Genomic DNA, 26,953 nt, shown 5'->3' on the forward strand with positions numbered 1-26,953 from the left:
TTTCAAAGTAATGAATCAGATAATGTCTGCTGCGACTACCACGCTTAATTTTTCTTAATTTTTCAGATAAAGGACAACACAACAGCACGTTTACTGAAGCAGTCACAATTGCCACAGCTTCCTAGTATTCTACAACCAGAAGTCACTCTAAGGAAATTAACAGTAAAATGAAAACTAAGCAAAGAAATACTCATTGATGAGTGTGAAGAAAAGGTAATAAAATATGATCCCGAGAAGACTGAAGTGCTTAATACCTTTCTAGCCTCAGTAAACTGAAAAGTTCAGCTCTGATCAGGTGGCTAAAACATCAGTAGCAGAGAGATGGAAACCCTGGATACCACGAACAGGGTTAGAAAAGTATGTTAGGTGTTTCAAAACTGGTTAGGCCTCAGGAAGTTTGTCCCCAAGCACTTTGAGCACTGGCTGCAGTGATGAGTCCATCATAAAATAGCTGCGGGAACCAGCGGCGGGGGGGCGAGAGCCCAGAAAAGCGCAGAAGGGCCAAGACAGGATCCGTGCTTGGAAAGGAGGAAGAGGAAGGAGACAAGTAATTACAGCCCAATCAGGATAACTTCAAACCACAGAAAAACACTGTACAAAATAACCAATTTTAATCAGCTAGAAGATAGCAAGGTTACAAGCAAGGGCATAACTGGATTTGTCAGAGCAAATCAGGTCACATCAACTTAATTTCCTCCTAAGGCAGAGAAATGGGACTTTTGAATAGGAAGAAAAAAATCGGATATCCTACAAAATTAAAGTTCTAAACTTAATATAAAAATAATATTAAAAAATTGGAGAAAAGAATCTGAGAAAGATGGACTATATTAGAAAATGTGTGGCAAGTGCAACTCTTGGAAGCAGGAATACATTTGCTGCACAAATAGAAAATGGGAGAATTGCTAGTCACTAACAACTTTTCAAAGAAAGGATCTGGCTTTATCGTGGATGATAAAGCGCCCTGTTAGTCAATGTGACCTGTCGATAAAAAGCAACCGTCAGCTCGGGAGCCAAGCAGGGCTCTGCAGCAGGAAGGAGAAGTGATCCTTTCCTTCCACCATGCACGGAGAAAACCCCTCCAGCATCGCTGCTTCTGGCGGCAGTACCACTCCCGCGGGAAACTGCGGAGGGAATCAATGATAGAGGGCTAAGCAGAAGAGTTTTCAGAGATTGAGGAAATACAACGTATGAGGAAAGGCTGGATGAGCTGTGATACAGCCGGGCTTTGCTCATGCAAAGGCTGGCATCCCTGCAACATGCAAGGCAATGGTCCCTGCAGACACAAGGCTGGGCAGGGAAGGGGCCTCCTCCGCGCCCCTGGCACAGAGCTCCTCCCTGCACACATGCCTGCCGGCCCCCTTCCTCTCATGCTGCCATCACCTAAATGCAAAGAAAACCTTGAAACATCCCTCAACATCACTCTGAAATCTGGAAAAGAGAGGCTGCGGACATAGCAAGTTTCCTGTGGTTTACAGACTTCTACACAAATGCAACAACAAGAGAGGTCTTCAAAAGAAACAGGCAACTTGACCCAAATAGACTTTAACTGGATCATTATTAGCGTATGTCAGTTTTGAGGATTTCAGTTAAACAAGAAAGTTGTTCACCAAATCACAGAAACTTCTGATGCAAGCAGCTCCTCTGCAGATAACAACAACGTTACATCAGCCTCGAAGGAGCTGGGCTTCTCCCGGCAGAATGCCTTCGGCTGGCACTGCAGCAGTGATTTGTGGTAAACCCAAATTAAAATACCATGGAAATAGCTATTAAAAATATGAAAAGGACAAAACCAGTCATTCAGTCTGCATCAGCAAGTAAAATACTTCCTGAATTAAGATAAAATTTAGCCATCCTTAGACAAGCATTCTCATTCTTTGTTCAAACTATTTTACAATAACTTTGTTATTGGGAACACGGAGAATAACCTTCTGCAGTGCCCAAACTCCAAATCAGGACAAATAACTGTCACTCAAATTCATCATGATTCAAACCCAAATTTTGGTGCAATTCAAATATATATGAATTGAATAGTTCTTTAAGCCATTCTTCCCACAGATCCACAAAGATATTCTTGTAACTCCCCTAAGGAGGCTATTTTAGCCAACGCTTTTTTCTATCCAGAAGTATGAAAATCACCAAATCATTTATACAACTCAGTAGGAGATACAGTGATGATGATAAGATGATAAGAATAAAATTAAGACCTCCAATTTATGCTTATTAACTGATAAACAATAGGAGAGAAACACCACAATTTGACCACTGTAGAGTTTTCTTGCTGGTTTATGAATTCATGAGAGAGGAGCAATTCAGTGCTATATTTAGCAAGCCGAATCTCCACCTTCCAGCTTGCTGCTGAAACGAATACAGGATTCCCTGCACAGAAGAGGAGCGCAAGCACTGCAGCAGGCGAAAATGAACAACCCTCACAACAGCACTAAATTCGCTCTGAAAAATTAAAGCATTTTGCCTTCTACAAATTCCCAAAGGGTGCTCATACAACAAATCGCCAGCTGCCACACGATAGTCTTCCTTCCACCGCAGTAACATAATGACTCGCTTCTCCCAAGCTCCATCTTCCAAACTTCACTGGAGAAAAAAAATACCCCCACAACTAACCAAACCCAAGCGGCTCTGGCCGCAGAAGGGCTGTAACTCACACACCTGCACCAAACCGGGCGTTAATATTTTTCTTGTTAGGCATGTTCGATTTCCTGCAGGCACTGCACAGATTTATATCAGAGATCAAGTTTTAGTGCTCCTGTGTTTTCTAGATCATTGCACATGTCCCTCCGTTAGAGATTTCCAACTCATGCTTCTCCCTCCAACACTTATTCATGAAAAAAATTGAAATACATGCGTAGACAGATTGTATAAGGACCATTTGTGTTAGCTTTTGATGAGCACTAGACAGCTCATTCAAGAAAAATATATTGTTTGATTAAGCATGAACAAGTATTTTTACAAAGCCATGACTTCTGATGAATCACCAGCTAATCAGATTATATACGGTGAAAGGAAAGCTCATACAAATCTTCAGATTCAAACTGCTACCATTTTTCTCCAGTCTATCTCAAAAGAGACCTAAGAAAAAAAGGCAGAAAGAACCATGGAAGCTCTATGCAGTAAAATTCAGTACTTCAGGGAATTTATGCCTTAAGCAGGAGGAGGTAGACATCACCCAAAAGAAAAGGGTTGCAAGTTACATAAGGGACACAGTTATAAAACTGTTGCCTTCCAGTTGTCCCTCCTCATGACTGCTGCTACATTTTCGCAGAACCTTGATCTTTTTACTATCACTAAAAAATACTAAATGTTTATAAAAGTCATAATTAAGGCTGAATGGATTTCATCAAAGTGGAAATTACCCCGGGAAAAAACACGTAATTTCCATGCTTTTATTTCCATTCATTTCACCACTGTCGCACACCCATCGGAAACGCAGACTTCTTCATAAGCAGATATTTACGTTTCTAGCTGAAAACCAAAGAAAAGATTCTGAACTAGAACTAATATAAGACCATGTCTTCACCACACACATTTATCTTCTGTTTCCAGTTTAAATGCATAGGTTAAATCTAAAAAATTTTCTAGCTTCTCTGAATCTTTTGTGGAAAACACACTTTTGGTTTGTTGCTTATAGTTTAATGGGAACTTGCAGGGAGCGTAACCGGCCTCCAGCCCCAGCTCGTCGAGCCTTGCTGCCAGACCGGCACAGACATGGCAGAGGGCGGCAAGCAGCTAACAACGCCCGTCTTTGCCACCCTGGAGCCAGCGCTTCTGCATCGCTTTCCTAAGCGAGGTCGGCTCTTCGGCTGCTGGTGCCTGGACCCTGCTTTTGGGCAGGGGCGGAGGAAGGCTGGTTTGGGAAGGCCCAAACCTCAGCGCAGCCTTGTTGTGGCAATGACAAGGATGTTTTGCCTTCACAATTAACCAGCATCGCTCCGGCCCAGCCGATTAACGAGGACAGAAAAGACTCTCTGTTGACAAACGGACATGATGACTGCGTCCACAACACGGGTTTTGGACGAACGCGGGTTTCGGATCACGGTTTTGTTGGTATGCTCATGGGCGGGCAGAGGGTTTGGCCTGAATACGCTAAACGCGAGGCGCGCGGCACCCACTCGTGCACACGGGCCTCCGCTGGGGTCGGGAAAGATGATCACGCTCAAAAACAAACAAATAAGCAAAAATTTTTCTCCACAGCAGGCGTTTACCTGCCCAGGGCGACCGGCCCGGCCGTGCTGCAGCCACCGAGGGCCCTCAAACTGCCGCCATGGCCGCCAGTGAGGGCTCCCTCGGGCGTCACCGCCAACACCATCTCGCCCGCCTGCAGCCCCTCAGATTTCACCGCTAAACTAAATTAACCGCAGGATCCTCCCTGGAGGAGCACGGGGTAACACACCCCGAGGGAAGGCAGTGTCTCCGTACGGGGCCCGTGACGGGGCTGAGCGGTCCCCCAGCCTCCCCGCCGCCCACCCGGCCCTGCCGCCACCTCAACGGCCGCCGCGTCTCCTCAGGGAGGTGCCCCAAAACCAGCCGTGCGCCCCGGGCCGGGGACACGAGGACGGCCCCAGGAGCCCACCCCGGCCACGGGGACGCGGCGCCTCGGCTCTCACACCGCTCGCATTGCCACAAAAGTCATTTCCAGCCAGCCGACGCCACGGCAGATTCGGGGCGGCTTCCCGGGGACACGGAGGAGCAGGACAAACGCACCCGGTGCTTCAACTCGAGAAGCAGCTAAATTTGCGCTAGGGTTTCTTAAAAGCTAAGTGACCTTGAAGCTAATGCGTGGGGAAGAAAAACAGATAATTACTAGCGCTATGTAAATATAAATCACATTAGCGGTGGGATTTGTATTACACTTCTTTGTTCACTCAAGTTGTTTTGTCTTTGAAATGATTCGCACGTACCCATTTCTGAGGGAAGCCTTTCCACGGAGACTCACGTTTTCGTAATTCAGATTATTCACGTTTTAAAAGTAAAAACAGTGGGATATGCCTTCGGTTCCATTCTCTATTTATTTAATTAAAAAGCATGTCAGGCTGTTTGATTTCTTTTATCAGAAAATGGTGTTTAAAGGTTTTCAGAACAACAATTAATGAGTTTTGAGAATGGATTCACACACCGCTTTCCTGCTAGGTTTCTGTTCATTTCAGGTTCTTACTAACTGCTCATTTTTAGCAGTTTCAGCAGCTTATCAGCAAGTTGCAGGATAATGCTGCAAGGCAAAAAGGACATGCACTCCTAAATACGCACAGCAGCGAAGACCTCTAAGGGGAACCCAGCACAAGACTCAAAACTCTTCTCCTATTAACAACGTCTGGAAGTTTTGCTGTTCCAGCACTGACAACGGAGATTAAAATCCTCCATCACAACAATGGGAAACCAGGACAACGTAGAAGTTTTGAAAATCAGTGCTTTGAGTCTACTTCAAAATTATATGTTATCCTAATAATGTAGGGGCTGAACATATATCAAAAAATAAACCTCAGTGATTACCAATTACCTGCCTACCCTTATGAATCATAACCATTTTGAATTTTGAAAAGCAACATTTCTGCTGTTAAAGGACATTTTTCTTCCATCTTTAACTGACATAACAGAAAATTGAAATCAATAAAAATCTAATGCCAATATTGAAAATTCCCTAATATTTCCAGGAAAATTTCATGGATTTCCATGCTTCCACAGTTCTGGGGCCCAAATCAGCACCAACGCAGGACATGGTGAAACAGCTGAAGAAATGGGCAAGGAATTGCTTTGCACCGTCCTTTCAGTAACCCAAGAACCCTGCCGCCTTACTTTTTGATGATCCTCAAGCATTCCCCATATGCCAGTTTTTACCTACAACTTATGCAAGAGGTAAAGAACAGAGTTAAAAGCCATATGAATTTAACAAGTGTGTGACCACCGCCCCTTCTGCAACACAGGCGGCACATCACGTGGCTGGTCGCTATCCCCATGAGATGCCAAACACGATAGTATTCCAGAATTTCGGCTTTTACTGAAAGGGATCACAGTTCAGCGCATCCCAAATGAATTAACGTTAGACTGAACAAAGCAAAAGGTACTCTTAAAAGCGACAGAATGGAGTGTAACAGATGGGAGGTAAAAAAATAAAAATAAAATAAATCTGTCTTCTGAGCTATTTTGCTTCTGTCTCCTAAAAGAAATGCCTTGATGGAAAGGGATACCGTCCCTCTAGAAAAGGAAGGAACTAAAAGCCGAATCATGTTGTTCTCTCGCAGGGTTGTCACATGAAGACCCTTTACCGGAGAAGGTAAAAAGAACCTGGCCTTGTCGCCTTAGGAGGTGAACTGAGGTCTGCTTCACACCTTCCTTTCTTCTGCAGCACTGATGTACTGTAATGCTTAGAAACTTCAAAAATATACCACGCGTTATCATCCAAAGCACCTAAGAGCTGTAATTAACGAGGGGAAGGAAAGGATAAAGAAATGTTTGTATTTCAAGAAGTTAAATTTTCAGTGACTAGGCAGTAAATTAATTAAATCAAGTGGGGAGGCATCTATTAAAAATTGTTTTATATGATCTAATGAGAGAAGGTACTAGAAATGGTGATTTTAATCAGCCAAGTGGAATTTATAAGCGAGACAATCCTGCTTAACCAACTCATTAGAGTTCTCCAAAATATTTTTAGTGCCTGCCCTGCAGATACTGAAAATGAAAATGTATATATTTACCAATTCTCTGAAGCACCTGGCAATGTTGCATATCAGAAGTTAACCAATTAAAACAAAAAACAAAGTCAAAGAAAAAAAAAAACTTCAGAAGCACCTGCTAAAGAAAACCGAGAATGGCTCTAACTCTGTTGGAACACAGAGCTCACTCAATACCACATACTATTACAACTCCCAAGTCCCTGTCATAATGAACCAAAGGCTATATTAGAGTGAGAAATACTCTAATAATACATTATAATACTTTTTAAAATTTGTAAGACATTCAAACCCTGGCCGCAGTCAGATAGCAATACAGTTGGTATCCTTATTGCATAAAGACATAGGGAGGCACAGCTTTTCACTGAAAAGCTTACAAATTCCTGGAGAAAATTGTCTGGAGAAATAGTCCTGCAACATGAGTGCTAGCTAGGGCTTCCTTTCTCCTTCAGTTCTTTGCAAACATTTTAAAAATACAGTGTCATGGAAATACCTGTCTGTTTTCTTCCTTCCCTATTGCATGAAAGAGCTCAAAAACCTGTACTTCCTCTTTGCTATGTACGATACAGCATTTGTATGTGAGAGCTCCTTGGCAGAGACTTTTCCTTCTTTTTTCCACAGCAATGTAAAGCTAAAGAGGTTCAAAAGTTCTGTGACAAATAAATATGGAAGAAAACCTTGTGCTTATTTATGGAAAGCTAACGCCATCTCACGTACCAGACCGAGAGCTGGACAAAGGCATAGTCCTCAGGGCTTGAAAATGAACAAGAAAAAGATGTTTATGAGCATAACATGAAAAATGGCATAGTAAAAAGAATCATTCAAATTATTCACCCTAAAATTGTGTTATCCTAGCTTAATATTAATTGACATGATATGCCTTCCAAATGCTATCTCATATACCACTATCTCTGCAGCACAGACAAAAGACTCGTGCTCCTCTTACAGCTCTGAGACTCCCCATGTGAATCAGCAAATACAACTGAACTTCCTCTGTTCAACTGTTGCATTTCTAACTACGATCACATGTGAATGCAGAAATGAAACAGTACTACTGAACACATTTTAAAATCATGATTTATAAAACAAAAGGTGAAGCATTTGAAAACTCAAAACATTTTTAAGAAACCTGAATCAACCCCACTGACCCTACCAGTGACTTTAATCATCTCTTAATTTGCCTTCGTAGAACCAGCATTCTGCATTTATTTTTACATGTATTTCTTCCTCATCCTATTTTAGACTGTAGGCTATTTCTGTCATTTCAGTATGAACAGGAAAAAAGAAATGCTTAGAGTATGCCACAACATAAATATTATCGCTACGTGATACTATTTGTTTGCTGTATAATTCTTAACTTTGGGACCAGCAGACCTCCACGAGACATAGGACATGGGCGTATCTCAGTTCTTCACAAAGGACGTTGAAGACCTGAGCTCAATTTCACAGCGTTTTTCAGAAGCACAGAAAAAATAACCCCGAGCATAAGCAGAAAGTACTAGACATCCATCTAAACTAAGGTGAAGAATTGATGAGTACCAAGGCCTTTTCTGTTAAATATGCTGACCTAGTAGCATCAACAGCTATTCAGGGTGGGAGCCTAACACAACCCAAGCAAGCTCAGCTCACCTGAAGCAAACTGCAAGGACTTCACAACGGAAAGCAGATAGTGCGATTCATTTGCACTGTATTTCTGTGGCTTGAAGAACAACTTATCTCCATGGTATCGGTGTTCTTCAAGTCAATTTTATAAAAAAGAGAATCAGACAGCAACTTTAGAAAATTGGCTGTATTGTGAGGTTGGTTAATGTCTAAGTTCAGAAGCCATGCTATTTTAATCAGATCCTCTGCATTGACTTGTCAAGTCAGTAGACACAGAACAGAAGCAAAAAAGCATATCTAATATTGGATGAAATTTACTCCTAAAACTACAGCTATGCTCAGTACAGATTTCACCACTTAAGAATGAAGATATTTGAGTGAAATGAACTGTTTTCATACTGAAGCATTAAAACTGGAGTCCAATTTTAAATTCAAAAAAGCAGTTTCTAGGCAGCATTTCACAGAGGACCACCCAATGGAGAACACTGCCTTGGTCTAGCACAGCACACACAGCCAGCAGGACAGTCAATGGAAATTCAGTAGCACAGGAAAGGGCATCATTAAATTTGACTTTTAGATATCTCTTGCCTTAGGAAAGAAACTAAATGCCAAGACTGTGCAGTTATACACATTCATCCATTTTCACTGTCCTCTAATATTGAAGTGTAGTCTTATAAATATTAAATTCCAATTCAATTTCAGATTTTTTTAAATGAATGACATGATGTTTCCTGATGATTTTTTTTCATGCAGAGTAATGATAGGAGGGTAATGGATAACTGCTATAAAGGCAGCTTTCTGAGCAGAACGGTAGGAAGGCCTTCAACCCTGCGGGAAAGGTCTATTTTACTCCTGCAACAGAAAATCATCAGTGAAAATGGATGTATGAAAGACTCACTCTCCTGAGGTTGCTGTCCTCTTTACAAAGGTTTCATCCATAACTAAATGAAATCCCACTTCCAACAGTATTAATGCAACACTGTGATTGCACTTTGGGACTCAAAAGATAATGCAGCACTGCTAGGTCTAAGCCAGCGGTCACCTGGAAAGATCTCCATCCCGAAGGGCAGCTGACAAGGCTGAGTGGAAGGGAGGACCACCGCCGGACCGAGCACCATCAGCCGCACAGCTGCTCCCAGGCCCCGGTTGCACGCTCCCGGGCGCACTACGCTTTTGGCAGGTGACATACACATCAAAAGCTGTGCCACCACTAGCATTTACATCCGACGGTAGTGACTCAGTCCTTGATTCCACTAAGGTTTCTAGTGGAACCAGCTGGAGCTAACACTGAAGTCCAGAGTGCCACAGACACTCAGATTATTCTTATTTTTAACTGAAAAAAAATCAGTACTATGCTCGTCTTGCCAAGCAATAACTTCTGCACAAGAACTGATAATACTAATAAAAGCATAAAAAGCTATTCTTCAAATATGTGAAGTACCAGATTTGTCGAGTTGACAGTTGTAGTACAAAAGTCCCATTTGTCTGCAAGTAATTTAAACTTCTGCTCCGTTCAGCCTGCCCACGTCCAGACTCCTGTCTGTTCTTTCCGGGCACAGACTGGACCAGACACAAAATAAACTCCCAAACCCTCTCCAATTCAAGTCACACCAGATTCAGTTCAAGCTTCAAACACTCACAGCTCTAACTTTGGTTCATTTGCAAATCAACTACAGTTTATTTAATCTTCCTCCAACCTACTTCCCAGCAGTCTACATACTCATTACCAGCGAGACTGTTCTGAACTATATGCAGATTAATCAGGATTCACTCAGCTCCTCTGAGACATACCAATATCATCACAACTCCTTCTTCAGTTACTCGCAATATAAATCAATTTGAAAAGCTGGTCTTTTCAAACGTATGACCTGCTCACCGACTTTCACAGACGTAAACTCAAACACAAGCACCAGTTTCACACCTAACGGAAGATAGCACCCTGGTCTCTGAACAACTGCAAGTTATTGCTTGTCCACTGCTTTATTGCTCTTTCCAAGCCAGCAAACATTTAAAACTTTTATGGCACTTCTTACATCATTTACACTGTACAGCAAGAGCAGTTAACTCTATCTTACTCTGAGAATGAGAAAAACACAACAGACCAGGCCTCCCACAAGCTTTCTCTACAAAAAAATCCAAGAGTGCAAGCTGCAAGTTATTTTATAATACTCCAGGAATCCCCATCAAATTATTGCTTCTGCTCTGGGATGACTGTGGGCGATTAGAAGCAAACCATAAATTAAGGTAGCTTAGGTGGAGGATTTCTGCAACGTATTATTTCCATAAATACAAGAAACCTATTTTGCATAGCATCTGGTATCAACGGGGCACATCAGACTTGCTTTAAATGATGGGCCTATTCCTACTGAATTCTAGTCAGTCTAAATTCAGTGTTTCAGAAATCATCAGATTTAACTCCTTAGAAAACTACCTCTTTAATTAAATTCATTTTATCTTACCTGACTATTCAGGTAAGTAACCCACACGAAAGGTTTCCCATTATTCTTGATACAAACATACAGTTGTAAATTCAAATTGCATATTTACGTGTGCATAAATTGCTATATGTTTCCAGAAGAAAGAGACCTTTGCTTTGCCATATGTGTTCTGCTTTAAGGTGTGGATGATGGGGGAGATGGAAATTATAATAAAGAATCTACTGGGAGAGCACCAGCAGAGACCGCTCCCAGCTTTCAGTAATGCTCTTGGCACCACACTCCCTGCACGCCAAAGAGTCCTCCAGATTTTGTATTAAACCTATTAGGCATCCACCTCTCCTCTCTTAAATAAGAGCCATCTTGTATAAAACACCGCCTCCTCCTTCATGTCAGTTCCTATCTTCTTCACCCGAACCAGACTCAGTAAAAATGATCTACTGGAAAGGCATCAGCAAAAATGCTGCAGCTTGAAAAACACCCTCCCGTTCGCGTGCCAAGCACCGCTGTGAAGCAAGGCCTTTTGTCTCCTCCGTGCCACCGACAGCGCCTTCACGCTGAATCCCACATGCTTTCCCAAATGCAGGCTATTAGTTCTGCTCCACTCGCAGCTGTATGCCAGCTCCATGCTGCCTTCCTCCCGAAATTCTCCTCCTCTCCCCATTACTCACTATTTTAAAGAAATTTTTAACTTTAAAACCCTTTCCATCCCTCCACATTTTATCAAGACAGAACTTATTTTGCTTTTTCTTAACCAAAATCCATCTCATCTTATAAAACTAGGTCACAACAATTGCAAACTTATGTGAGCTAGGATTTATAGACTCAGAAACTACTTCCAATTATTTTTTTGCTCTACATATAATGCCCAAGTCTGAAATATTACAAAAATAAATTCAAAAGGACACAAACACAATTGACACTGGTTTGTTTTAAAATTCTAATGCATTATTTACAAAATTGCTTTTTTCGCCATGGTTTATGTTTTAAAACAGTTCTGTTAAAAAGCACTGGAGTCCTCCGGTCTGTGTGTCAGCCCTGAAATCCTTACACAAGCAAATTATGCTAATAGCAGTAAGAGTTTTTCTTGAAAAGCATCAATGATTCAATTCTGCTGTCACCAGCCTCACTGGGTATTAGGCTGAATTTATTAAGATATTGCAATGTTGGGATCTGGGAGATTACCTCCTACATTAGAAAAGCGGCATAAAACAGAAACACAGCGACACAAGCATTTACAAAGTTGTATTGTGTCCTAGATTAAAAAACAATTTAAACCACTGCATTTTTAGAAGGTGACCAATAAGAACTGTACCGACACACACGTTTCGCCGAGTATTTTTGTTTGGTTTTTCCTACTCACCGGTCGTTTCCACGATGCCCTCCAGGATGACGACGATCTCGAACTGCTCCGTTTGCATGCTCCGCTGGGAAAGGTCGTAGAAGGGGCTTTTGGCATCTATCACGTGGCAGATCGTAAGCGGGGAAACCAGGAAAAGTTGATCGGCCCCAGTGCTAAAACCTACATCCAGCTCAAGCTGATCAAGCGGGAGGAACTCACCCTCCGGTGTCTGTCGAGACTAGACAAACAGGCAAGGGAAAAGACAGAGAAAGAGAGAAATCACCACTTGAACAGCAATTTTCAAGGCAGCCTGACAGCAACTCACATCCTTGCCAACATTTTGCACCATCAATCATACGAGACAAAATCCAAACAAATCATTATACAGCCATGCGACCGTGAAACAGGCAGAGACCCAGCCCTGTTCATATACAACACGTATGAATTATTTATAACATGCATCTTACTATAATTACAGCTCACTAACTTACGAGTCTTGGAAAAGTGCCTGCTCTCAAATGGCCATTAGCACAAATTGCAGAAGCGGGTGCACGTCGGCGGCCGTCCCGCCACCAGCCTGGATCACTGCCTCTCCGAGTGGGAAGATAAGTTGGTGGAAATTGAGCGTGCCTTTGACCCAATATTGCGAACCATCCAGGCTGCCCATTCTACAACTACTTTGCCCAGCCTGAAGTCCTCAAGCAGGGGCAGTTGTCCAAGAGCTCCGCCACGCTGGTGCAAGTAGGACATCCGAACTTGAGGCTCTGGTAAGCTGACGTTAACCAAAAATCCACAAAATATATGTTGTGACGTGAGGACCTCGAGTAGTCTATCACTTGGGCAAGGGCTTGCAGCCAGGTCCATGAGTGAAGAGCAAGCCAGTGAGATGCACCCCGATGAGCAGCTTGGGCAGCTCATGTGCCTTAACTCACCGTTAAGGCGAGCCGAGGAGGACAGGCACAGCTCTTCATGAAAATAAACTTGTTGCATCAAATGGCAACAGATAAATCAATTACTGGCATTTCCAACAAGATATAGCTCTACCAAAGCTGACTACCAGCAACTAATGGCAACAGAAAACACGTGGAAAATACAGTTCGCCAAGAAGCTTTCAGGTCTTTAATGACTATTCTTTTGACAAAAAGCCTTGAGAAGCGAATGCTGCTACTGCTTTAAAGCTGTCCACTAAGAGTCTCTAAACTGTATTTTAATAGCTTCATAACAAGTCCATAAAAACACTCTTAGCACTGAAACACCAAGTTCAAAGCACCACCCGTGTACCTCAGCTGCGAGCTGAGCATTGCAATCTGTAAGTCTATAATAAGAACTGTAATCACTGCAACCCGCAACAAACGCTCCCTCCTCCTGCTTTTATCCTGCCCTTTTATTCCTCCACTTAGTGTTATGAGTAGGCAGGAACGGAACATTACAGCCCTTTCTGGTAACTCACGTTATTGCAGAATTTGCTGTTATTTATTATTTAGAGGAAAAAAAAGTTTTACGAACTCGCCCAGGCTCGGGCAGACACGTGCCGCGGCGCAGCGAGCGATGCCAGACCACAGCGCGCGGCTGGCACCCACCGTAATGCCCCGGGGATTTCACCGCCCCACGGCCGCGCGGAGCCTGAAACGGCTGGAAAACCACGGGGAAAAGACGAGAGCACAAAGGGATTATGTGCCTCGCTTAGGATTTGGGTTCTATTTTAAAATTTTGCTGCACGGTTGCAGGATTTGAAGGAAATTCTAATCCCGAACAAACAGCAACGTATTTCAAAGCCCTGAAGTTTCAGCTAAGAAATATACTTTTATTTTTTGGCGCGTGAAAAATTCAGATTTATCACACCTGCCTCTGAGATCCCACCCCACCACGAACCACCGAGTTTTGCATAATGACATCAGGGCCAGGAAACATTTGGAAAACATCTGTGCAAGTATCCTGCCGGGGCGGGGGGTGGTTTGGTTGAACCTTTTTTCTTTTTTTTTTCCTCAATGAGAAGTCTACCTTTGAATAACAAAATCAAGCCTGCACACAAGGCAATGGACAGCTTTCGGGAGGAACCTGCTTTCACGGGAAATCTTGCTCCCTTACCAACGCTAGGGGTTTCTTAGGGTGATGTGAAGCTCTGGCTGTAGGATTTTGTTGCTAGCTCCCCTGCACACACATCTCCGGTTGCAACCGCAGCTGTCAGCAACGCCACAGCTTTACACGGCACTTTCACACGGACTCTTTCAAACCAGGATCCAGGGAACATCCAGCGGCACCTTCCCCAAAAATCTCCGCCTGACACCAACCCGAACCCCTGCTGAGACGGGTGGGTCACGGCCGAGGACGAGGACGCAGGAGGAACACCGGTTTTGTGAAACCCTGCTATGCAGCGGGCAGCTTAATAGACGAGTGACGAAAAATGAGCATGAAAATGTGGTATGTGAGGGACACAGCAAAGGGAGCCCAGAGAAACAGGCATATAATATAATAAATAAAGGTGGGGGGATGAGAACGATGAGAAAGAAAGGTTAAATATATATATGTATGTATGTATATGTATATATATATATTTCTCCAGGTCTTTGTGAATTATGGTCGCAGTAACTCTAAACTCAGGGGAGGCCCCTCTCCCCTTGCCCTTGAACCGCGTGCTCACGCTGCAACTATTCGCAGCTTCCAGTGTGATTTGTCGCATCCGTCACAAAAATCTCGTATTTTACAACTGCAATAAAATCAAGTATTGCATGATTCAGCTATGAAGTCATACCATGAGGCACGACTGCTTTTACTGTAAGGGAATTCGAGATAAAGAGAGACCTGAAATGTTACTGACAAACCAAACGTTATTTTACAACTGCACCTGAGTTAAGGTCAGTATTCAGGCCAAGCCAAGGTGTAAGAATTCGTATTATTTACTATTTTGCTATCTGAGCTAATATATTTGTGGAAAGAAAATGATCTTGAATGACTCACTGGACTTGATTTAATGCTGGGAGGGAAATACAGGACTTCTTAGTTTTACCCAAGTTCTTCCTAATCTTTGAGATTCATTCAAAAAAATGATTATTATGACTTGCAGAGTTTTTGCATTAACATGCAAGTTTTAAAGTTTCGTATTTGGTTTTTTTTCCCCAGTACAGTCTGAGCCTAGCGGAAAAAAAACCATCAACACACTTACATCAGGATTCCGATTTTAAATTCTATCTAGAGAAAAGCCACATTTTAGTCCCTTATTATTTCTCTCCTTCTCCCTACATGTTTATAGCCATCCTTCTATACAGATCCCTACAGGTTTGGGACAGATGGAGAAACCTTCACCTTCATCGGCAAGGAGAAGGTAAGTAAACCGCGGAGGAGATGATGGGGAAACGCCACGCCACCCGTGACACCGTGGGGACCGCGTAACGCACGGACCACGGCCCCGTCTCAGCCGACGCCGGCAATCGCGCTGCAATGCCCTGCTGACACGCCGGGTTTGGCCACACAAACGGCGGCACGTGGTGCAACGAGAGCTTGCTCTGCTCCACCTGGGACTGCGGGAAGGCTCCTCAGGGCCTCCGTTTTCTTTTTTAAACAGGTGTAAAGCCTTGCATAGCAATTACTCTAGCACTTCATTTTCAAAGAAGAATGAACGGCTCCCGCGAAGCCACGCATTATCGTGTTTCATCTGGACATTTTGTGGGACCAGACTAGTTTTAAGCTCCAACTTTCAAAATCCTCTGATGCACTATGTGGATAACAAAACAGACTATTTTTAAAATTTGTAACCGAAGCGACTCATTTGGATTCCTCGCGGTTACTACAGACGTACGTTAAATGCACCACCCCCACGGTCGCCCTGGGCTCGTTGCACGCAATTCCCCCGAGCGTTGCAGCTCGCCACACGCCCGCCGTGCACCTTGATGGCACCGAGCCCACCTGCCCCCGCGGCTGGCTCCCGGCTCTGCTCGGCAACCGTGGCAGCAATGCCAGAGCTCTCAGACAAATGCTCAATTTTCCTTAGATGCATGCATCGGTCAGCACAATTTTTAGATTTATAATCGTGCCATCCTGCTTTCGACAAAGTTCACGCACCATATAAGTAGGAGGAGGAGGAGGCACGGCTGTGAGAGCCCGGGGAAGGCTGACCAGGGTGGAAACACAACCCGGAGGGGAGCGGAGAAGAGGGCCGAGGGACCGGAGGATGGAGGGAAGGACGTGCCCTGGGGAAGGACGCGCGGCAGAGCGGCGGACCTACCTTGAGCAGCTTGCAGCGGATCTGCGCGGAGACCATGTGGCTGTTGCGCAGGTTGCCCACCCTGAACATGAGGGTGAGCCTGCCGTCGCGCATGGAGATGGCGGCGTGCTCGCTGAACATCAGCGTCTCGGCCCTCTTCTTGGGCTGAGACATCTTGATGAACATGCACCCGATGAGGAAGGCGTCCACAATGGAGCCCAGGATGGACTGGAAGAGGAAGAGGATGATGCCCTCGGGGCATTTGTCCGTGATGTAGCGGTAGCCGTAGCCGATGGTGGCCTCAGTCTCTATGAAGAAGAGGAAGGCGGAAGGGAAGTTGTAGACGTTGGCCACGCAGGGGGTGTAGCTGTCGTCGTGCGCCTTGTTCAGGTCGCCCCGCATGTAGGCGATAACCCACCACATGGAGGCCATGAAGAGCCAGGCCACGGTGTAGGTGAGGATGAAGATGAAGAGGTTCCAGCGCCACTTGAGGTCCACCAGCGTGGTGAAGAGGTCCGAGAGGTAGCGGCTGGTCTCGCCGCCCAGGTTCCCGTGCTGCACGTTGCACCGCCCGTTCTTGTCCACGAAGCGCTGCCGCTTGCCCCGCGGGGCCGCCCGCGGCGGCGGCAGCCCCCCGCCGCTGGCCGAGGTGCTCACCACCTGGTACTCGTCCCCCAGCTTCCGCCGCAGCGCCGACATGCTCCGCGCTGCGCCCAGCCGCCCCGCCGAGCCGCCGCCGCCGCGCCGCGCCCTGGCCCGGCCCCGGCCCCGGCCCCGGCCCCGGCCCCGGCCCCGGCCCCGGCCCGCCGCTGTGCGGGCGCGGAGGCAGCGCTCTGCGCCGCCGCCTCCCACGCGGAGCCGCCGGCTGGCGCGGCGCGGCGCGGCCCGGGCAGGGCAGGGCGCGCTCCGCCCCGGCCACGCCCCCTAGCTCCGCCCGCCCCGCCCCGCCCTTGGCTCCGCCCCGGCCACGCCCCCTAGCTCCGCCCGCCCCGCCCCGCCCTTGGCTCCGCCCCTGGCCCCGCCCCCGAGCGCCGGCCCGCCGCGCCGCGCGGCTCCCGCGCGCCGCCCCGCGCTGTGGAGAGAGCGGCCGCGCCGCGCGCCCCGCCCCGCCCCGCCCCGCCCCGCCCCGCTCCACCGCACCCCCGCGGCGCCTTCCTCACCCCCCCCATCACCCTCCTCACGCTCTGCGCCTTCCTCGCCCCCTCATCATCCCCCATCCTCAGCGCCCTCATCACTCCCCTCATCACCCCCCCACCCTTTGCACCTTCTTCGTCCCCTTCCTCACCCCCCTCATCGCCCCCCCACCCTCAGTGCCCTCCTCACCCCCCTCATCGCCCCCCCACCCTCAGTGCCCTCATTACTGCCCATCCTCAGCGCCTTCCTCGCCCCTCTCATCACCCCCCATCTTCAGCTCCTTCCTCACCCCCCTCATCACCCCCCAACCTCAGCGCCTTCCTGTCCCCCCTCATCATCCCCCCATCCTCCACACCTTCTTCACCCTCCATGCCTTCCTCGCCCTCCTCATCACCCCCCCACCTTCAGCGCCTTCCTCGCCCTCCTCATCACCCCCCCACCCTCAGCACCTTCCTCACCCTCCTCATCCTCAGCACCTTCCTCATCCTGGGCCCCCTCCTCCTCCTCAGTGCCCTCCTCATCATCACCATCCTCAACACTCTCTCGGCCCTCCCCTCATCCTCGGCCGCCTTGTCACCCTCAGTGCCTTGCTCAGTCTTGGTGCCCTCGTCCCTTCATCGTCCTCCTCCTCCTCGCCGCCCTCCTCCCCCTGCGCACCATCCCCATCCCTGCTGCCCCCCCCACCCCGTCACCCTCGGGTGACTCAAGCCCCCAGCTGCGGTGGCCTTGCGGGCCCAGGCGCCTGGCTCAGGCAGTACCAGGGCAGGACCCAGCACCCGTGGGTGGGAGGCACCGGCACCCTGGGGTGCCCAAAGGGCACGTCACCATGGCTGTCCCCATCCTGAGGGCCCCCCGCGCCGTCAGCATGGCACCTGCCAGGCCCGGATAAAACAGGGCATTTTGGGTCGGGGCACACTGCTGCGACGGGGCTCCAGCTGGCATCTCGTTCTCGCATTTAGTGCCTAGAACGAGTGAGCCGTGTCCTGGGCAGCAATGTCCTCGCAGGCAGGGGTGCTGTGGGCAGTAAGCAGTGTCCTGGGCAATGACGTCCTCGGCAGGCAGCGATGTCCTCAACAGTCTCGGATGCTCTCAGCAGTATGGGATGTCCTGGGCAGTGAGGGACAGCCATTGCCATATGTGAAGTCCTCGTCAGTCAACGATGTCTTGGGCAGTAAGGGATGTCCTCAGCTTTAAGTGATGCCCATGACATTAAGTGATGTCCTCAGCAGTAAGGGATGTCTTGAGCAGTACACGATGTCCTCAGCAGCCAGCGATGTCCTGGGCAGTCAGGGATGTCCTGGGCAGCGGCTGCAGCCATTCCTGGGGCCTTCATCTGCCCACAGCACCACCTGCGCCGGAGGCAGAGCTCGAGCCCCCGTGGCATCTACTCATGCCGCAATAAATGCGAGGAAACATGCTCGGCCCCTAAATAGCCAAGGCGCTGGCTGCAGCTGCAGGCGTATTAGGCAGAAGCAAACTCCACCGAAAATAAAATAGGCTACGAAACATCTATAAATAAGCCTGTTCATGAACGAAAGATGTCAGTTGTGAATGGGAGAAAATATCTTTTCATTTTTATTTATCTACTGTCTGGAAATCTGAGACGTAGGGATATAATACAGTAAGGCTTCCAAAGAGTTAATGCACGTGCTTTAATCATTCAGCCTCCTAAAAACCACACGCGCACCCATACACATGTGTACACACACCCTCATACTGCATTTCTCGCAAAGCTAAAATTATCATTCACAACTATAACTGGAATAAAAGTACTACATTAATCCTTTATGAAATCTGAAAATCATTATTAGCATGCAGAAAAGAAGGGCTTTTTCCACTCTTCAATCATTTTGCTTCAGTCAGTGACTTGAAGAAAACTGATAAGAGAAACAGAAAAGGCAAGGAAAACCTATCATCAGCGAGTCAAAGATAATAAGAGGGATTTAAAATATATGTTATTAAGTACAAAAATTCTATAAACCAAACTGTCAAAAATAATACATAAAAGGCTGAAAAATTTTCTTTATGTATTTGTGAAGGAGTTAGTTGAGGCAGTCACATCACAGAGCAATGACACATTTTCCGCATTTAGGCAGAAATCTGGATCATGTAGTTGAGATAACTAGCTTCACGGGTTTCTTACATTGATGGGTTTGAGTACCTCTCGTGGCCATTTCTAATAACACTTAAAGTATTGGGTAAGTATCAAAAGAGCAGAAGAAAACCAGGCTCCAATATTTGAAAAGAACAGATGATGATCACAGGGTTCCAGAATAGCTGATGAGTAACACTATTTATAAGCAATTAAGGAAGGGGATTATAATTGTGCATTAACTCTGGTTTATGGAAAATTAACGTTGTAAAAATAACTTGATACTCCTTTTGATTATGGTAGCTCTGTGAAAGAAAGCAATAATGCCAGTCTTCAGACTTAAACTTCTTTAAGTTTTTGGTACGGCATTTCATGTAACATGTATGCAACAGATTAAAAACTGGACAAGTCTCAAACTGCATTTTTAAATGCGGAGTCATCACTAAGCAGATACTTTTCCCGTTTAATCAGACAAAAAGCAATTGGTTCTATGTGTTACATGAGTTCTGTGTTTTATTACTAAATTCAAATAAAATATAAAACCATAACTAGAGGAAGTTTGCAGGTAAAGCAAAACTAGGGAGTGGTAACAGATGAGAGTGAGAGCAACTGATGATACACAAAAAGTGCTTTATGGTTCATTATGCCCAAATACAATATATTGTGAGTGTGGGAAGAAAGAAGGTATGCTGTATTTACAGTTTGGGGAACACGGGCTGAAAAACACTCAGGATAGAAGTAGCTGAAAACCATGTTGTGAGCAGAAACTTTTGTGTGATAGGTATTTATGTATAAAAACAAACCAGACGAGTAAACAGGAATATATTATTATCTTTGTACTTGGCAGTTATATGACTGCAAATGGCATATTGTCTCCAGTCCTATCTGTAGTTCATAAAAGAAGCCAGTGATAGATGTTTTGGAGAACAGCCATAGGGATGATGAAAGAACTGGAAAACAGAGAGAAACCTCTTTAATATAGCACACAAGCACAAAGCAAGAGCCCTCCCGTGGCCGCGTGATGAAGCCAAGTAAATTCGGTTGAAACACTCAGACAAGTACAGATTTTTAAACTGATAGGGAAAAAAAAATTGGAAATCTTAACTAGGATATGGTGGATTCTTGGCCACTGGAGATGGTTAATATGATTTAAAAAAAAAAAATGTGATCTGGCTCAAACAACAAGTAATTCAAGGCAGCCACAGAGCTGAGTTAGACGGACGGATCAGAATCGGGTCACATCGATCCTTCTGGCCATGTCACTTTGAAGTCTAGGAATGGTAATCATCAATTTATACACATTCATGATCATTTATGAGTGTGTTATCTCGTGTGCTGAAAAATGTTAGGTATTGAAAAAACTGAAGGTATTGAATAATGTACTTTAAACATTTAATTTCAATGGGTTTTATAAAGTTACCTTGCAAAAACACTGAGCACCAACTTGTTTAGCATAAACGATGGGAAATAGGTTTCAATGTATTTTAGTTTGCCTAGTGAACTAGGCTAACAGATAGCTAGGACATATGACCTGACTTAGTAGTTTTGTCTCCCTGTTTGTCCCCCAGAAGACCAACAGTGTATGCAGACAAAATTTAAATTACCAGGTTTTGGTCATGTTATAAAGCAAAATCCTACCTCATTTTCTATCCATTATCACTTCACCTTCTTCCGCATTACTTTTTCCTAGGATTTTCCCTGTCACTGTGTTTATGCTTCAGATTACTTTCTTGGCTGCAAAATCAATGTACTCTTACAAAATCAGTCTGACTTTGCTATTTTCTGCTCACATGTTTAATCTCAGGTTTTCTACCTTACTTTTCTTGCTGCTATGTACAATGCCTTTTACTTTAGGGTCATTTGCAAACGCCCATGAAAAATTCTTCCTTCTCCATCAATCAATACAAATGCTGGGTAAAACTCATCTCCATCTCAGCAGTGTTCTGTCACCAGCATCCTCCAACCCGATACATTTAGCGCCAGGAGAAAAGCAAGGCACCTCCTCCAGAGCTGGGGCTCACGAGTGTTCCCAAAGCAGCAAGTCTGCTGAGAAAAAATAGCCCAGTCGGGCCCATGGACACGTCCTCCTCTGGTCACAGGTCTTCTGTCCTCTCCAGCTGTCTCGCTCTCGTATGCAGATACTTCTTTTCTGTTTTTGCAGCCCTCCCACATCTCCCAGTCTGGGCTCCCTCTCCTCTTCTGTCCTGTTTGTAAGTTGGAAGTATGCAAAGATTTTTTATGTTAATAATCACCGTGTTAACCATAACAGAACATACAGACACTATGACAGCATGAGGAGAGCTATTTTCTTCTAATTACTGAAATTCACATCAAAATTATTATCGATTTTGGAGACACAAGCAAACTGACAATCTACTTGTTCTGTCATACATGGTGAGGTCAGGAAATAATGTGAGTGGAAAAAAGAAAGATTTTCATAGATATTAAAAAATGTCCTTCATCATATGAAGGACATTGGAGAAAAGAACACTCTGCTCTTAAAAATGCCTTGAAAAGGCTTGTTTTCCCCCAGCCAGGAGCTCTGCAACTGATGAAGGTGCCTGCTAATTTTTTTATGCTGTAACTGTGGGTCAAAGTGAAAACACTCTGGAGCTTTATCCTAACTTCTGATTTCTACCGGTGTTCATTATGCTATTCACATTTCATACATGCTTCTCAATGAAATCCACATTTCAGGAGTTAGGAAGGAGTTAGACCCCCCCCATACACAACCCTCTTTCCCCCCTGCAAACCATGAGCTCCTTGAAGTCTGCCAGCAGTCAGTCTGCCACTGGCACCAACAGGCCTGCTACCAGAATTAGAGGGCATCATGATGCACGACAGGAGAATGAGGCAGTCGTTCGGATGCAAAGCCATTCAGGAAACCCATTTGGGGATTTCCGATTCAAATTCAAATCAAGATTTTAAATGTTCTTTGGTTGCAGAACAGAAAATTCCACCATGAATCATCGTTAGTTCATAAACAAATCCACACAAAAAAAATTTTAAAAAAACCTAAAGAACTGCAAGCTGGCTGAATTTCTGCAACTCAAGAGCAAGTACCTAGACACGTATTAGACTGACAACACATGGACCAAACTAGATGCACAACTGACTTCAAAACCCTACGACATTAGTTATGTTAGAGATTAACAATGAGCCCTTCTGGACTTAAATTTCTGTGATTCCCTATAGCCTACAGCACACATCCTCTGCCTCCTGGAGAGCTCTCTACTAGTATGGATGAGCTTTGACCATTGCCTCTCACCTGAAAATCAAAGTCACTCATGCAAAAGCCTACGAGCTACAGTGGGATGTCGCCTGCAATAAATGCTTGGCACGTGTTCCCAGGTATCCAGCTGCAGAAGCAGGATTTTACATATATGCGTTGAAGTAATGAAATTATTTCAACTTTTGCAGGAAGTTCTAGGTTACCATAAATCCAAAGAAAAAAAAAAAAACCAGTTTTGTATCACCTGCAGATTTGCTGAGGGTGCGCTCTGTCCCCTCATCCAGGTCATTAATGGAGATGCTAAACAGCACCGGATCCAGTATTGATGCCAGGGGGACACCAGTTGTGACTGGTCTTCGGCTGGACTTTGTGCCGCTGTTCACAGTCCCCTGAGCCCAGCAGTTCAGCCAGTTTCCACCTCACTGACGACTTATCTAGCCCACACTTCATCAGCTTGTCTGTGATGCTGTTACGGGAGACAGTGTCGAAAACCTTACTAAAGTCAAGGTAAACAACATCCACTGCTCTCCCTCCATCCTCTGAGCCAGTCATCTCACCAGAGAAGGCTGTCAGGTTGGCTGAACACTATTTCCCATTCGTACATCCGTGCGGACTGCTCCCCATCACCTTCCTGTCCTCCGTGTGCCTGGAAATGGTGCCAGGATTAGCTGCTCCATCCCCTTCCCAGGATCGAGGTGAGGCTGACCGGTCCGTAGTGTCCCAGATCCTGCCTAGGTGCCCTCCTAGTCTGTAACATTCAGCCTAACCACAGTCATGATCACACCATCCCGGTCGAGTTAGGTCATTTGAACATTTGCAAGGCTGAGAAGGAAGACTAGAAGCAAAACCCTGATACTTTGAAGTAAATGTTACTGATTACAGCCAGGAAATTTCATGAGATTTATATACTTAGGACTTCAAAAGCTCCCAGAACTGACTAGAATATTTATTCTAAAACTACATTTTAAGAGGTATTCCATTAATACATCTCTGAATCTTCTCTTTAAAAGAAATGCTGCATTTTACATGTCATTTCTTCCACATGAAGCAGAAACCCACTCTAATAGCAGCATCAAGTAACTGAAACCGTTCATTTTGCTTACGAGGGCATTTGACACCAAAAATAATGCAAATGAACTTTCTCACAATATGCTTGCAGATCAAGAGTTTCAGTCACACACAGTACTGTGATTTACATTTAAAAAAATCCTTGTCTTTTAAGATGTTAAGTCAAAACTATCATGAATTCACATATTCGCTGCGCAGTTGGTTTTCACGAGGCAGCGAAGCTCTAACAGCTCTGCAGATCAGGCCACCCCCCGCGCAGGGACACGGCAGAAGGAGCGTGCTACCTCTTCCAGCGCACAGCCAGGGCCCTCAGGGCCACACGCCCCAGCCGTGCACTCCGGTGTCATGCATTTGTAGCTCTGCCAACTTCAGTGGGGTTATTCCTGATTTACGCCCACCTAATCTGCAACGGAAGTATCAGGCTTCAAAACTTTGAGCTACCAAGTACAAATGGACAAAACCACTTCTTCTGTCCCACTCTTTGGAAGATAATACCTATTTTACAATTACCAGCAAAACCTAGCCAAATTCAGAATGACTTCTATTCGTTTTTCAGGTCTCAGATTTAGAATATTTTTATCCATTTTCTGTTAGGCTGAGAAGGCAAATAGAACCATTTTCTTTCTGCAAAACGCAGGTAGTCTTTACCCCTCTGACACACGGCCTCTGCCTTCTTTAAATTCCACGCAGGTTTGCTTCAGTCCTAAAATTTTCTTTTCGAAAGACATAAGCTAATGGCTGGAGGATGAACAAAGTAGGGAGATAGCTTGGTGATTGCTAAGTAGTACCCACTCAACTGGACTCAAGAATTAATAAATTATCACCTTCCCATTTGAGCGTGGCTTTGTTCAAGAGCAGAGCTGGTAATTTTTTTTGTGAAGGAAAGTCTTAGAGATGCATCATTTGCCCCGGACTGCAGTCAAAACGAGGACGGCAGAGCTACTTTGGAGAAACTGCTTGCTCCGGGTTTCTGAGTTTCTGTGTTGAGCCGACTGACGAGGTTGCAATCAGCCCCAGCTGTGGAGCAGGGCGACCTGACACCAGAGGGATGGACTCGCTCCAGCTGAGCTGGGCGGAGATCGCTTCGCGGGGGAAACCATCCTTCCGTTCCTGGCGGCAGATCTGCAGACCTAAGGCAGCATTTTTGCTATGGCCTCTAGAGAAAACCAAAAGATGCCACGCAGCTCTCTTAGAGCTGAATAGCAAACCCACCCCGTGGCCCACATACGCACCTCATAAAGAGAGTATTGGCCTATTTCACTTTTAATACGATACTGTGTTTTGGCTTTTTTTTTTTTTTTTTCCTCAATGAATGTCAGAATTGCCCAAATTAAAGCTGCAGGAGTTTTAACATATTCCTAACCTCTTTGCTCTAGAGCTGTCATGAAGTTGCGGTACATTAGGGAGAATGAAAGCCCTGGGCAGAGACCACCTCGCCGCTCTGCAGGTGACTGCCTACGCTGAGGCTGGTGTGCTCTTGCGGTACTTTCCTTGGCTTACTGGACTGATCTTGTGCATCAGGCATGCCCACGACAAACACACCCCAGAGGTTTAATTGCATTGCGGAGAGCATTTGAAAGATGAAAACAAAGCATTAAAAATACGGTAAAATCTTTCAAAAGCTGGTATTCAAAAGGAGATGGTCCCAGATTTTTTCCATTCACTTTTAGTGATTTAACTGAGACCCAAAAGTGCAGGTTCTGCAAATTCTGTTTTTAGGGAAAGCAAGCACCTTCAGCAGCCATGTCAACCCCTGCACCACCCAAACCATCTCCCAGGATCATCTCACCTCCCCAGTGGGTGCCAAGCACAGGGCAGTTGTGCAACTGGGGTCCTCACTCACATTTTCTTATTTAAGTGCCCACAGCCAGGTGGGATGAATCCAGCCTTAATAGTATCCTAATGGATCACAATATATCCTAATGGATCCAGCCTTAATAGTATCCTAATGGATCACAATTAGACACGCTTGCTCTTGGTGGCCACACAGGGGATGTAGCTCTTGCTCTTTGCTAACCTCCAAATGAAATTAGTGACATGTTACAGCAGTCTCAGAATAGAGTATGCACAGATAATGTGTTATTTTCCCCAAAAGCAGGTTTGTGAAGGAACTGCTTAGCAGCTTTAACCAGCTTTGCTGCTCTCTGCACAGATGAGACCTCTCTCTCTCAGTGGTATATGGCCCATGGGAGCACCCAGCCTGGGACAGACTGGTCGGACTGGGACGGGCTTCACTCTCATCCCCAGAGCTAACCCGAGGCCGTGGGCTCCCTGCCTGGACGTGTGCGTAACCGCCGGTGGCACAGCCCTGCGGCACCTGCCTCCGGGGCGTTTGCACTGTCCCCTTCACACCAAACCACTGAAGTTCAGGAAAAAACCAACGATGCAAAACACGCGAATGCTGTCTTGGAGGTCACCTGAGGCTTGCTCCTTTTGAAATGCAACAAATAATGGATTTTAATATGTCCTAGACTACCTTGCTTATTCCAGGCCTCTGTTAAGCAGGGACAATAAATGCCACCTCGGTTGCCATTAAATTGCTGGGTAATCATATAATTCATAATGCAAAAATTGCATTTTCCTGGCTCTGGTCCTTCCTCTCTTTCTTCCTCTAACAAAGCCATTCCTTTCAATTTAATCTCTTCCTGTTTATCTGGAATAGTCAGAAGAAACCGCGACAGCTATGAGTTTGTGCCAGAAGGTTTGTGCCGCTTCTGTTCAACCTCCTCCACAAGCTCTGCAGATAGTTTGCTTCCATTTAATATTTCCCCAGTCTGCAGCCAAAAAGCTAGTCAGCCCTGAATTGCTTGTGTCCTTGTATCAGAGCAAAAAGCAGTGCTTTTATTCTTAAAATTGTAGTGCAAACAAGTATTGTCATGTATATACAGACATCTGCCTTGTGAGGTAGGAAGCTCTGAAGCTCAAACCCAACTATTACTATTATTTGTATATTTTGTGATCTTTCTCTTGGCTTTTCTGCACCACTATTTACATTTTTTGCCTTTGCCTTTTATTGCTTTGGCTCCCCAGCGACTCCTCCCACGGACAAAGCTTTAGGTGCATCTAGAGCCAACCACAGCGATGTAAGTCTTTGGTGAAGTTATTTTACGAAAGACAACAATATTTCTCACCACCCCCCAACAGTGTCTAGTTTTAGATAAATAAAA

At 45.4% G+C, this 26,953-nt stretch overlaps 1 protein-coding gene across 1 annotated transcript in view; it reads right to left on the bottom strand.

Annotated features, from left to right (window-relative positions):
* The window catches only part of KCNJ3 (potassium inwardly rectifying channel subfamily J member 3), a 50,223-nt gene extending 33,023 nt beyond the window's left edge, over window positions 1–17,200 (bottom strand). Inside the window, exons 1-2 of the mRNA XM_026103045.2 lie at window positions 16,282–17,200; window positions 12,081–12,297 (exon numbers count right to left, since the gene is read on the bottom strand). Of these exons, the coding sequence (XP_025958830.2) occupies window positions 12,081–12,297; window positions 16,282–16,959 (895 nt within the window). The 5' untranslated portion in view covers window positions 16,960–17,200. The remainder of the gene's footprint in view (window positions 1–12,080; window positions 12,298–16,281) is intronic.
* Between the last annotated feature and the right edge of the window lie 9,753 nt (window positions 17,201–26,953).

Source organism: Dromaius novaehollandiae, chromosome 7, assembly GCF_036370855.1.
Source record: "Dromaius novaehollandiae isolate bDroNov1 chromosome 7, bDroNov1.hap1, whole genome shotgun sequence".
In the NCBI taxonomy this organism is placed as follows: domain Eukaryota; kingdom Metazoa; phylum Chordata; class Aves; order Casuariiformes; family Dromaiidae; genus Dromaius; species Dromaius novaehollandiae.